This window comes from Tympanuchus pallidicinctus, unplaced genomic scaffold, assembly GCF_026119805.1.
Source record: "Tympanuchus pallidicinctus isolate F22 unplaced genomic scaffold, pur_lepc_1.0 scaffold13, whole genome shotgun sequence".
Taxonomy (NCBI): domain Eukaryota; kingdom Metazoa; phylum Chordata; class Aves; order Galliformes; family Phasianidae; genus Tympanuchus; species Tympanuchus pallidicinctus.
The window spans coordinates 18040740-18053817 of NW_026294648.1; the positions used below are offsets into that span (position 1 = coordinate 18040740).

The 13078-nt window shown below is 59.2% G+C and overlaps 1 protein-coding gene across 1 annotated transcript in view; it reads left to right on the top strand.

Moving 5' to 3' along the window:
- Nucleotides 1-894: 894 nt before the first annotated feature.
- Nucleotides 895-13078, top strand: part of EFNB1 (ephrin B1) — a 46944-nt gene continuing 34760 nt past the window's right edge. The window contains exon 1 of the mRNA XM_052673407.1: nt 895-1212. Coding sequence (XP_052529367.1) covers nt 1097-1212 — 116 coding nt within the window. The 5' untranslated portion in view covers nt 895-1096. The remainder of the gene's footprint in view (nt 1213-13078) is intronic.

Genomic DNA, 13078 nt, shown 5'->3' on the forward strand with positions numbered 1-13078 from the left:
GCGAGGGCGCTGAGGGCATTTAAGGCTGTCTCAAAACGAGGGGGGGTCGGATTTCCTTCGTGGAAAACGATCTAACTTGGGAGTATGTTTTACAAAAGTCGTAGTAGAACGCGAGCTGCCCCTGAGGGAGGCACCCAGCCGGCTCCAAGCGCTTGGCCGATGCTTTGAATGAAAATTCATTTCAGATTTCTCACTGTTGAACGCAGTGACCTCGCTCCTCGTGACGCGGCTAAAAATCAGCCGCCTCAAACCTTAGAAAGTTTCAGAGAGGGGGAAAAAAAAAAGAAAAAAAAAAAAAAAAAGAAAAGAGCAATCGGCCGGGGATGCTCCGGCTTGCAAATCCCCCCCCCTCCGTCCCCACAGAAGGGGACAAATCCCTTTTAGCGTGGCCCATTTACCCGCACTGAAGGGGCGATAAGGCTCAGCCCTTTCAATTCCCAGCACAACGACGCCCCGCGCCCCCCCGGCTCTGCCCAGCGCCGTGCCCGTCCCGAGGGGCGTGGGAAGCGCGCGGCAAACCTCGGCGCGGCACTCGGCCAATCAGCGGCCGCCGCGGTACCGCCAGGGGGCGCCATTGGATCGCGGCTGGGCCTGGGGGCGGGGCCGGGGGGGCGGGATGGGGCCGGGCCGTCTGGGCGCCGCCGGCGGCTCTTAAAGGGCACGCACCGCCCCGACGGCCCGGCCCCTGCCGGCCCCCGGCCCCGCCCGCTCGTGCGGTGGGGGGCAGCCGCGAGGCGGTGCGTGCCCTTTAAGAACAGACAGTGGGGGCGGAGAGAGGCGTGCCCGAGGCTCGAAGGCCCCGTCGGGGCGAACGGCGATTGGCCGTTCCTCTTTGAGTCGTCCGTGCGGTTGCCTGCGAAGGGGAGTAGAGGGGGCGGCACGGCGGGCGGCGGCGCTGTGCGAGCCGGGACGGCGGAGGGGACGAGCGGGAGCCGCCGTCGAGGCGAGAGGAGGAGCGGGAGGAAGAGAAGGAGGAGGGCGGCGGCGGCAGCGGGGCGCTGCCCGCGGGCTGCGCGGCGCCGATGCGGGGCTGAGGAGCGGAGAGCCCCGCGGCATGGGCGCCTGACGCCCGGTGCCGTCCCGCCGCCGAGGGACGATGGCGCGGCCCCGCGGCGGGCGGTGGCTGCTGGGGGTGCTGCTCGCCCTGTGCCGCCTGGCCGCGCCGCTCGCCAAGAGCCTGGAGCCCGTCTCTTGGAGCGCCGGCAACCCCAAGTACGTGAGGCAATACGGGGGCGCGGGGGGTGCGGGGGGGCCCGCCTCGCCCTCCCCCGGTGGCAGGATAAAAAAAAAAAAAATTATATATATATATATCTATATATATAAAAACTCAGAGCGAGGAAAAAAAAAATCTATTTAAAATAACCTCCGTGGTCTCGGAAGCGGAGCGGTCGGTGGTGCCGCGAAGAGCGCCCGCGCCGTGCGGAGCTGCCGCCGGACGCCGGAGCCGCCCGGAGCTCGAGGCTGCGTTCTACGGACGGACGGAACCCCCCTTTGGAATACTGACCCCTGCAGCGCTGCACCGGCGGCGTTCTGCTCGCTTCGCTGCCGCCCGGGCGGGTGGTGCTTCTTTTTTTCTTCGATTTTTTTCCTTTTTTTTTTCTTTTTTTTTTTTTTTTTTCTTTTTTTTTTTTTTTTTTTCTTTTTTTTCTCGTCCGGAATGTTGGGAGCGCGTCGCGTCCCGCCTGGAGGCACCGGGAGCGCCCTGCAGCGCTCGGACTGCCGGGGGGGTGGGGGTTGGGGGGGGGGGGGGGGGGGGGGGAAAGGCGGGGAGTGGGGGGAGGTGGGCTCCGCTCCGGGATTGGATTCGGTGTGGCGAGAGCAGCATTAGGCTGCCTTTTCCTTGTGGTTTTTTTTTGTTTTTGTTTTTTCTTTTATAAATAGGCTGTTGAGGAATCTGGGGATGAGGAGCGGGGCTGAATCCCCCCCCTCCCCCCCCCCCCCCCCCCCCCGGAGCGGTGTGCAGGAATTTGGGGGGTTTGGTGGGGGGGGGGGGGGGGGGGCACCGGGCTGCCCAGCGCTGAGCCGGGGGCCGGTGTGTGTGTGTGTGTGACGGGGGGAGGGGGGCGGCGGCTCCGGCCTTCCAAAGCCTCGAAAACGGCGATTTTTTTTGCCCCAAAGCAGGTGTGCGGCGCTCGGGCGGTGCCGTGCCCCCTCCTGTGTTCCCCCCGGGCGTTGCCTGGGGTGCGGCGTGGGGGGGTTGGGGGGGGAATCTGTCCGCCCTGTAACGTGGGCACCGCGGGGAAACCGAGTCCCAACCCCCCCCCCCCCGGCTGCGCCCGTGGTTTCGGGACGCGAACAATGCGCGTGGCTTCGCTCCCTCAATGGAGAGCGGCGAAGGAGCCTGAAAAGATCTTCCAGCGCTCGGCGCGGTCACTAATGAGCCGTCGATGTTTTGGGACTGATTGTATCGGGATGTTTTTGGTAGCCCTCTCGCTGGGCTTTATCTTGTAAATCGCGGACTGTTTGTTTATCTTCCCCCTTCTCCGCTTTGAGGGAAGAAATAATCTGGTTTTTATCTCGGTTCCCCCCCCTCCCCGCCTTCCATATTTCTCAAAGGAGAAAATCCGTCGCGTTCTCGAGGTTTGCAAGGATCTGAGCCCACCTGGAGCCCTTCCCGGTCGGACATTCGCTTCTACCCGAACGTTTGTGTTGTGTCCCGAAGGGGCTGCGGGGAGCGCCGTGCAAAGTCTTGAATTCTAATTCAGCGTGTTGGAAAAGCTGGAGGAGGTCTCTGGAGGCTGTAGGAACTCCAATAAGTTAATTCTCTTATTTGTTTTGTTTTTTTTCCTCCCCTTCCTTTTGAAGATCCGTCTGTTAGCTCGGAGCAGAAAGGGGAACTTTTCCCCTTAGGAACTGATCTTTGGTGTTTCTAAGTCTGCTCAGTCAGCATGGAAGGGTGGGAGGGTGAGGAAAAAGCAAATTGGTTCCAGAAACCGCCACCACCTGATACGAAAAAGGGGCTTCGTTGGAGTTGGGGGGGTTGCCGGGCAGGGCGGGGCGGTGCGGGTGGGCCGGGGGGGTTCAGCGCTCCGTGCGGGGCTTTTGGCGATGCCCGCAGCCGTGGCCGAGCCCGGGCCGCGCCGAGCCGTGCGGTGGAGCTCGGGGCCGCGCAGCTGAGCTGCGGGATGGAGGGAACCCAGAGGGAGCGGTGCGGGTCCCGCAGCTGCAGGGCTGAGCGCCGGGCGGTGCAGCACACGCGAAGGGCCGCCGTGCCGCGGCTGCACGCTGCCGTCTGTGGGTTTGTGTCCATCGCTGTGCGCGTCCCCAGCCCTGCGGGCGGGGATCCATCCCGCTGTTCTCGGCGCCGGCCGCATCCCTTCCCTGTGCGTGTGGGTTTGGGGGCACGGCTCACTGCTGTCACAGCCGTGCCGTGCGGTGATGCTGCAGGAGGAGGTGCTGGAAAGGCAGCTCCGAGCCCGGAGTGGTGTGGGCTCACACTGCGTGGCTTCCCACCCCTCCAACTTCTCTTTCGCTTCTTTTCTTCTTCTTCCCTTTTTTTTAATGCCTTTGTGCTCCACCTCAGCTGGTGTGGAGTTGGGCACAGCCCCTCACGGCCGCTCCTGCCAGCCTGGTGAGCGGCGCGTTTCCAAGGAAGGCCTCTGCAGTGAAAAGCCCCAAAGTGCCCCAATCCTGCATGCCTTGGGTCCGCTGCCATCCCTGGGGTCACCGAACCACGTGGGTGCTGGGCTCCCGTTTCCGATCCCAGGGCTCCTTTGGCTCTGAATGCAGCACAGTGTTTATTTCTAGAGGAAAGAAAGCAGAAACCTTAAAGAAATAACATAATGAAGCGGAACTTTCCAGCAGATAGGAGCAAAGCGTGCCGTGCGTTGGACCCTTGGCTTTGGTGTGGCTCTGTGACTGATGGAAATATCTCCTGCCCTCTGTTATTGCTGGGCAGCCCACGGTGTGCATGGGCACGGTGCACGGGTGGCTCTCATCTGAGAAACATTGTCATCAGAGGGGCGTCGATAACATGGCTGATACCAGGATGATTTCCTCACCTTCCTACACGGGTTGGGACCAGCTCAGTCCTCAGCTGGGGAAGCTCCCGGTGCGAGCGCTGAGCTCCAAACTTGTTGCTATAATTGCACCGTGAAGAATTCTGAGTCCTTAAAGGAAGGAAAAAGGCAGGCGTGCAGTGGCTGTGCTGGGTTGAAGGGCTGCCGTTTGGCCACGCTGTGCTTGGGGCGAGTTTGGGCTCCACGTGGTGCCTCTCGTGGATGTGAGCAGAGCCCCTTTAAGGGGTCTTGGCGAACCGATCTGGTTTTAATTTTATCCCGTCGTGTCTGACGGGGCTCTGTGCAAAACGTTCCCTGCGTTTATGGGAGGGGGAGCTGGAGTGTGGTTCCAGGGATGGAATCGGCCCTTTCGCTACTTAGCAGTCGGTGCTTGGGGTTTGCTGCTATTGTTAAGCAGCCCGGAATGGCACGAGGAATTCTGGCGAAATGTGCTCTGCGATCCCTCGGCTGTAATTCAGGAGAAATATTGACCCTGGTGGGCTCCTGCGCCAAGCGTTAAAAGGAAGCGTTCCTAATAAAATATGGGTTGGAAAATTCATTTCGGCCTGGAATTCGGCTCTCCAGAAAGCATTTTAATAAGGAGGTGGGGGAAATGGGACACATCATCCGCACAGCTTTTAGGGATCTCTCGTTCCCGTGCAGCTTTTCTCTCTTCCCTCCTATAAATCCTCCCCGATTTTGCTCTTGCTGTGGCTCTGCAGGGCCGTGAGCGACTTGCTAAAAACAAAACTGAGAGAAAGAAGTGGGGTGGGGAGGGAAGGACAGGCAGAACAACCAGACGCAGCTCGGCGTCTGATCCTTGGTGGTATTTTTGTTCTGGCTTTAAAGGCTCGGCGGTGCCCTGTGGAGTTCTGTGAGCGTGGTGCTGGGGGCCCGGCGTTGTGCCTTTGTTTCTGCTTACTGAGGGCGCTCAGGATGCCGTGCCATCAGGTCTTCATCCACGTAGCCACATTCTGAGCTCATGGCCGTGCCTGGGGGCTTTGCCTGGCCTCCTGAGGCTGCTTTGGGTGAGGTGAGACCCAGCAGTCCGAGCCCAGCCCTAAGTTTCCCCTCAGAGCCTCTCGCAGTGGTTGGGGTGTTGGGATGGCTGAGTGCTTTGGGAGCAGGTCTGCTCCCTGCCTGCACTGTGCTGGGGGGACCTGGGGCTCTGTGCGTGTCTCCTGGGAATGACTTCATTAACTTCCATAAAGAAAAACAACAGCCAGTGAGCGCCGAGCTGCGGCTCTTGCAGTAGCTGGGTAAATACCATGGATTCTATAAAATGGATTTAACTGCTTCCTTTAAAAGAGGGGGAAAGAGGGGGGAAAAAAAAAAAAACCAACACAAAAAGCGCTGTGATGGGGTGACTGATTGGTTGTAAAAGTGCTGGAGCTTTCTCCAGAGCAAAACGGCTGCCGGGTTCCTTGGGGCTGTGTTGGGACAGCACCGTTTGTGGGATGGTTTGTGGGGCTTTGCTGGCGGTGGGCTGTCCTGCGTGTGAGCACCCAGTGTGTGTGTGCGCAGCGGTGCGCTGTGCGTCGTGGCAGGGCTCCTCCCAGGGCGTGCAGGTTGTGCTGGAGCTGCACAGCCCTCTGTGTGGCACACGGCGAGGTGTCCCTGCGCTGCCATTCCCTTCCCCATGCAGGTTCCTGCCACGCACCCTGCCTGTCCCCTGCGCTCGGCAGCCAAAGAACGCTGAGCCCGGTGGGAAAACATCTTGTAGCGATCAGTAGCACATGCTACTTGGAGTCTGGCAGCCGAAACAGGGTGGGGAGAAACAAAGCTGAAATCCATTCTGTGTCTAATTAATGATGGCTTGTATCGGGAGCGCAGGAGGACCGCGGGCCCGGCGCTATCGCGGCGTCACATCTGGGCAGGAATGCGGTGCTGGCGTGGGGCTTTGTTGTGTTCTCGGCTGCGGAGAGCAGGGTCCGTGCTGCTGCCTTCTGCTGAGGTTTTCTTTTCCATTTCCCTTCCCATTCCCTGCTTTGCCGGAGGAGGGAACGACTTCCATCCAGCATCCCGGAAAGCGCTCTGTTCTGCCAAACCTGGGCAGCACCCGAGCATCCCTCGGGGAGGCTCCTCGTGCCGTGTGTGCGCTGCCTACAGGTTGGCACCGGTGCCAGGACAGTGGTGCTGGGCTCAGGGCAGTGCTGTGCGTGGTACCAGGGCAGCGTGGTGCCAGCAGCTGCAGGTGCCCGGTTCCAGCACCCCGCTGATGGGCCGTACTGTGCAGGATAAGTCCGGGCTGACGCTGCTGTGCTGGGCCGGCTCTGTGTGTGGTGCAGGTCAGGGGCACTGCAGGCACTGCGGCCGCCCCCAAGGAGCGCTTTGGGGTTGTTTCCCCTTGTTTGAGCCTGCAGCAGCTGCTGTGTGAGCTCTCCCCACCGGTGCCTCACGTGGAATCTGGCATTGCTCAGTGCTGCTGTGGTGGAGCTGCTCCGGCTGTGCCATCTGGGCGCTTGTTTCCCAAGTTTAAGCTGGTCCTCCTTGTTTTGCTCGGTTCTGAGATCCGGCCTCGATGATCTCGTTGTCATTGTGACCTTTGGGTGTAAGCAGCGGTCCTAAGGAGGGGGTCAGAAGTTGGGTGTGCTTCTCCTCAGGTGTGCTGGTGCTGGGGAGTGGGCAGGGTGCTGTGTGATGTGCCATCCAGGGCAATGCTGCCTGGGGGATGCTGTGCCAGCTCTGTGTGTCCCATCTCTGGCTCTCAGCATGCACCAGCATTGGGTGGCTGCTGCAAGAAGCCCACACTGTTCTTCTGCTGCTTGTTGGCTATGAATATGCTCACCGTGCTCACATCAGTCGTGGAATATTTGCGTGCATTCCCTCTCATTAAGGCTGAGCAATGGTTGCATGCTCCCCAGCCGAGGGCTCGGTGCTTTCCTCCTGCTGCTGCCATGCTGGTTTTGGACAGACGGAGCGGTGCGTGTTGGAGCACGGGGCCGGCACTCCTTTGTCTGTCCTCGTGTAGTAATGCAGCCCAACACGAGGGGGAGGCCTGAGGGCCCCCCCAGATCCGGGCCCCTTCCCCACCTGGCTCCGAGGGGCAGCCCAGAGCGTTATAGGCTGGGAAGGGGCGGCGCGTGCGGAGCGCTGTGCTGTGCGGGGCTGGACCAGGTGCCAGGGGGCTGTGTGTGTGTAGGGGGGGGGGGGGGGGAAGGCTGCAGCGCATGGGCAGCATATGGAAAGGATCTGGGTGTAATATCCCGGGCTGCAGAACAGCTTTGCTGAAGAGGCCACTTCAGCAGGGGACGCGGCGCGGTTAGTCCTCCGGCTGACACATCCCAGGCCTTCCTCCGACTTGAAAGAGCTCGAGCTCGCCTTTGAATCGGAGGATTTATGGCCCTTTTAGGCCTCTCCAATAAAAGCAGCTCTCCCTCCTCAGACAGAGCCCACCGTCTCCCTCCTCCGGGCTCATTATCCTGGGGATTTGTGCTGTTCGCTCCCGCTGCGCTCCTCAGATGTGCGGCCGAGGGCGCGGGAGCGCAGAAGTAGAGAGGGGGGGAGCGCAGGTCCTGCCCCCATCCTGGGATGCAGAACATCCTCGGATCCCAGCTGTGGGGTGCAGGAGAGCATCGTCCCGCGGCGCGTGGTCCTCGAGCATCCTTAGCCCCACAGATCATGTCTGTTTTATACAGGCACGTCAAGCCTCAAACTGTTTAAAGAGAGGCTTAGGAAAGAGTCCAGAGAAACGACATAATAATTATTGTATTACAAATTGTTTCCTTTAATGGGCCCTGTCGGATCGCTCAGTCTGTGAAACGCATTGCATGCCCTCCCCCGGCCCCCACCGCCCCGCGCTGCGCTGCCTTTTTCCACTCGCGCTGCGTTGCTTACAAACGGAGCCCCTATGGAAAATTCCTGCAGCTCTGGAGTGTGGGGCAGGGCTGGGGGCTGCCCTGCAGGGTGGAGGGAGTGGGGGTGAGGGGTCCCCTTCCTGCAGGGCTGGCAGTGTCCCCTGCCCCTCCTTCGAGTGGCTTTGGGTCCCTGCTGTGCTCGGGGGGTGCTTTGTGCCTGGGGTGCTCCCTGGTTCTGTGTGGATGCTCCCATTGGGGATGCAGGAGGACCCAGCTGAGTTTCGGTACTGCAGCATGTAAGGAGAGGAGCACGGATTTTTTCCCTTGCCCCCAAAGAATCGATGTGCTGGAATTGAGCAGCAGGTTACATTTCTTCAGCGCGGAGCAGCAAATATGTTTTAAATTTGGCAGCCGGCAGCGGAGAGCGGGTGGGAGAAATTTTCCAGGTATTGCGTTACACTTTCCCCTAAAAGGGCTCTGCTTTGGTGCTGGGGATTGAGGGGAGGGGGCAGCCCCCGGCGTGGGGAGGGGGAATGGTCCCTCGTGGGGCCAGCCGTACGTGGGGCTGCGCTTTGGGCACCCCTGGCTGAGTTGTGCCTCGAGGCAGGGCAGTGCTGGGGGCCGGGATGAATGCTGGGCTTCCTCCCTCTGGGTGCGATGGGAAATTTCCACCTGGCACCGCCCGGTTTCTCTGGCTTGCCTGGTGTTGTGATTTATCCTAATCTCCTGCTCTGATGTATTTAATAAACGCTTCATGCAAGAGTGAGCCAGGAATTCACTGCGAGCACGGAACTGGGACTGGGCCAATTAGCCAATTATTTTTAGGATCTTTTTTTTTTTTTTTTTTCTTTAAGAGAAAAACCTTATGAAAAAAAAGCCATCTCCAGGTGGCAGGGATGTGCATTGCCTTCTGCTGCACCGAGTAGGAGCAGGGGCTGCCCACACTGCAGCCCTGAGCAATCAGTGAGGGGCACTGGTGGCTGTCCCCAGCATCCCTGTGCATCACGGTGGCACTCGCTGTCTGCTCTGCAGCTGGCAGCACTGCACTCCGTTGTTCTCAGATTCACACAGTATAGGATCTCCCCAGTCAGTAGGGATCCCTGCGGATCACTGAGTCCAAGCCCTTTGCAGCAGAATGAGAAATGGAGATGTGGAGCTCGGTGCCCCGTTGCTGCACTGGCTGGGCAGAGCTGGGCCACTCAGGTTAGGGTTTCAGGAAGCCGTGCGGAGGTGCGAAGAGCCGAAGGCGGCTGGAATTTCCCCTTCAGCTGTGTTTGTTTTTCAATCCATGTTATTCTTACTTGGTGTAAACTCGGCAGGGATGCGTCCTTGGTGCGCCCGCCCCGCTGACGGCGCAGGCTGCGGTGGCTGCGTTGGGTCTCAGGGACTTTTCCCCCCTGGATGAAGCAGGGGAGCAGCCTCAGCGCTGCTCCTTTGTGTCGTGAGACTTTGGTCCCACAAGGGTTGGGGAGGACGCCTGGTGGTGTGGGCAGGAGGTGCCCCTCACAGCTTGCTCAGGGCCAGGCCCAGGCAGTGGGGACAGCGCCGTGCTGCTCCCCATAGGGGCTGTGGGGCACGGCAGTGCCATGCGCGTCCCTTGCAGAGGAGCAGCTCCGGGTACCGGGGGCTTTAATGTAGGATGGTGCTTTTTGATCTCTGCCCTGACTTGGTGAGCGATGGAGCTGCTTCTCTAATTATCCCCTTACGCAGGGCTGCTGGGGCTGTTTGTGCTTATACCATCTCTCTCAGGAAAAAAAAAATAAAATTAATAAAAGCCCTCCTGCCAGGGCGTGTGCAGGGTGGGGAGCGCAGCGTGCTTTCCCATACAGCGCCGAAATCCTGGAGCACTGTTCATATAGCCCTGGGTGCTCCCACCCACGGCAGGCAGTTTCATGCTCCTTCCCCAGTTTCATAACATCATAACATCCAGGAGAGGCACGAAAGTTTTCCAGAACCTCCTCCCTTTGTGGTGTGTGAGCAGAGCTGGGAGCTGGGCGTCCATCTGAGCGCTGCTCCCGCTGTGCCGTGCTCCTTGCTCTGTTCCTCCAGCGCTCGGATGGTGCTGGTGCTCAGGGTGCTGCTGTGCACCGGGTTTGTTTGGTGCCAGTGCAGGAGAAGCACTTGGCCTCTTTTTCAGCTCTCTTTTCGGGCACAGTTTGGGTTGGAGGTGCATGGGCTCTGCTGCAGAGTCCATAGCTGTGCGCGCAGCAGCTGCTGGTTCATGGGATGTCAGGCTGGCATGTGGAACGTGAATATACTCCGGCTTCATAGCACAGAGGAACTGCTGCTTTCCCATCTGAGGATGCGTCCTCCCAGCTCCCCCTGTGTCTCTGCACCCTGCATTTGCAAAGCAGCCATTCTGCAGGGAGCAGCAGGAGCATCTCCTCCTTCCTGCTTTATTACAGATAAGGAGCTTTGTGGGTAGAACGAATGGTTTCCTTGCACCAGGATGGAGAAGGGGTGACAGGCGGCGAGGCGGTGGGCTGATTGCTTCCAGGAGCTCTCCCTGCGATGCTGTGGGTGTTCCCAGTGCTGGACTCAGGGTATCTCTGCGTCTTTGGGCACTGCTGGGTCTAGGAGCCCTGTGTGGGGCTGGGGGAGCTGCGGGGCGCCGGGGGCTGCGTTCTGCCCACCCCCCATCTGCTCCTGCGCCGTCTGCGCTGTGTTTCTTGGCCTCCGCGCCTTCGTGCAGAGAGCAGCATCGCCAGCAACGGTATTAATGATTATTTATTGGTTCTTAATGCCAAGTAATGTAAACATCTGGCTAATGCAGCGCAAATGTGCGGTGCGGTGGGACGCGGGCTTATCTCCAGCGCTCAGCTGGGCTGGAAGCACTTCATGAATTAGGCCGGGAAGGGAGAACTGCCGAACAAATGGGGTTGTTTGGATAAACTTTCCTCAAGGTAGAGATTCCCAGACTCCTCCGCCGCTGCCCTCCTCGTTAATTACTGCTTTGCAGCTCCAGCAGGATCACAGGGGCAGGAACGCCGCCGTTCCCCACTGCGCTCAGCTGGCTGCTGGGAGAACTCCTGCTTGTGTGTGATGGAGCTCTGCTGCGCTGCTGCTCCCCACGCTCGGCTTCAGGGCTGTGACTCTGGCCCTGCTTTGCTGCCTGTTGATGTGGGGTGTTTTTTTTTTTTTATTTATTTACATTTTGATTTTTTTTTCAGTGCAGCGGGGATAAATGCAGCCTGTTGGTAAGGGTGCTGGGGGAGGAAGGGGAGCAGAATGGCTCGGCTCATGTTGCAGGCTGATGGACAATTTCCCCTGCTTTCAGCCCCGGACAAAGCTCAGTAGGAAGGAGAAAGGAAAGTGTGAGCGGAGAGAAATTTACTACTCCTGTGCTTTCTGTAGTGCTTGTGAAGGTGAGAGTGGAGTCACTTTGCCTTGTACAAGCTCAGCAATTCCAGAACATCCCCAGAGAGCTTCTGAAGCCGTGCAGGGAGGAATAATGCTCGGGGTTAAAAATAGGCACTTGACAATAGGAAGGAAGGACTGAAACAGCTCCGTGCTAAGGGAAGTGGACAGGAGCTGGGCGAGAGGCTGCTGGATTACACTGCGCTGCTGGAGCTGGGCTTTAATGGCTGCAGACCGGAATTAAAGCTCATTTGTGCTCATCATAACCTGGAGCGGGTTGTACTCAGGTTTGGGTGTCAGTCAGCCTGGGAATAGTGCCTCTTTTAATGCAGGTCTCCCAAAAGTTTCTTTTCCCACTGCTTGGAGGCAGCGCCTTGGGACGTGCAGCCTGCAGGGACCTGGGCTGGAAGGAGGTAATTTGTTAAACCCCATTGGAAATGGCTTCTCCTACCAAACAGCACAGAGGAACCCAGCGCCGGGAGGAAGCGGCCCGTCTCCTCCACCGCACTCCTGGGGAGGAGAGGGAGGACCTGAATCCGTCACCCTGGGCGCTTCGTTGGGTTTGGTGGCACCAGGTCACGGCGGCCCCCTGCAGGGTGTGGGACCACTCATCCCAAACCCATCGCTCCGGGGCTTTTGTTAAAACTCATTAAAACCATCTGTGGTTACCGGAGCCTGACCAGAAAGCCAGAGAGAGCCGGGACCCGTGGCTGGGGCCGTGGCCAGCGCCGTGCCCCGGGGCGGCCGCCAAGCAGCGGGCTGCCTCCTGCCTGCCCCGCGCGGATGCTGGAGCGCGACCAGCAGCGATTCCGGCTTCTTGCTTAGTTGAAAGCTCCATTCTTCCTGTCCTGTTTCTTTAACTTTGGCAGCTTTCTTGCAGCGCGAGGTGCCGCAAATGCCTCGCCGACAATGGGTCCGCGAGGTGGGGTGGGAGGGTGGAAGGAGATGAAAGGGGAAAAGTAAAATCGAAGCATGTCTGGAAGTGCATTTTGATGTAAATGGGACTTTTTGATGGACTTTGAGAGACACCAGCAGAAAGGGCACCGGCCTCCTTCAGCGCGCAGAGCTCCGGGCTCTTTATGCGATCAGGAAAGGGCACTTTTTGATCACTGCGACGCTTTGTTGGGTGCACCTACAATTAGCTGGAGCACCTACAATCAGCCAGTGTTCCCACTGACCCCATCGCTGCCCGTGTCCCTGTGAGGGGCAGCACCACGTGCCCGGCGGGTGGGCAGCAATGTGATGGGGATGGTCACGTTTCACAGGGACAAACCGTGGCCGTCTTCATCCTCCTCTGCCTCTGGGAACAGAGCAGGATTTAAGACTTGGTTTGAGGAAGAGTTTTGTAAGAGAGGGGCTGGGTGCTGGGCAGCATCCTCCCCCACTGCTTTTCAGAGGGAGCAGAGAGCTGGCGAGTCTCGTTTCAGAGGAAACCAGCTGCTGCTGCCCTGGAGAAGGCTGCATGCAGTGGGGCGCATGGCTGAGTCCTGGGTGCTCTGAGCGGTCCTCCAGCCCTTCCCTGCTCCCAGGGCTGTCTCCAGCTCTGTCCTTTTGATCCTGCCTCGTCCCAGCCCTTGTCCTTGGCACCATCTCAGCACCTCTCGGTGCTGGTGGAGATGCAGCGTTGTCTGTCGTGAGTCATCTGACATCCTTTCTGTTGCTTTTTTTCTTGTCGTTCTTTTCCTTCCCTATTTATTAAATGGGAGCATCAGTTCATCAATGAGCCTCACACCATAGAAGCCTATGGTGTCAGCTGCATGAGAAGCACCTCCATTTCTCCTGACTCACTGCAGCTGCTGGTGATGGGCTGTCCCCTCCTGTCACCTCTCCATGTGCACCTGTGTGGCACAGCCGACCTTGTGAAGGCGAGATGAGGAGAAACGAGGACAGGGCTGCTCCTGGGGAGGAGGGAGGGGGCAGGCAGGG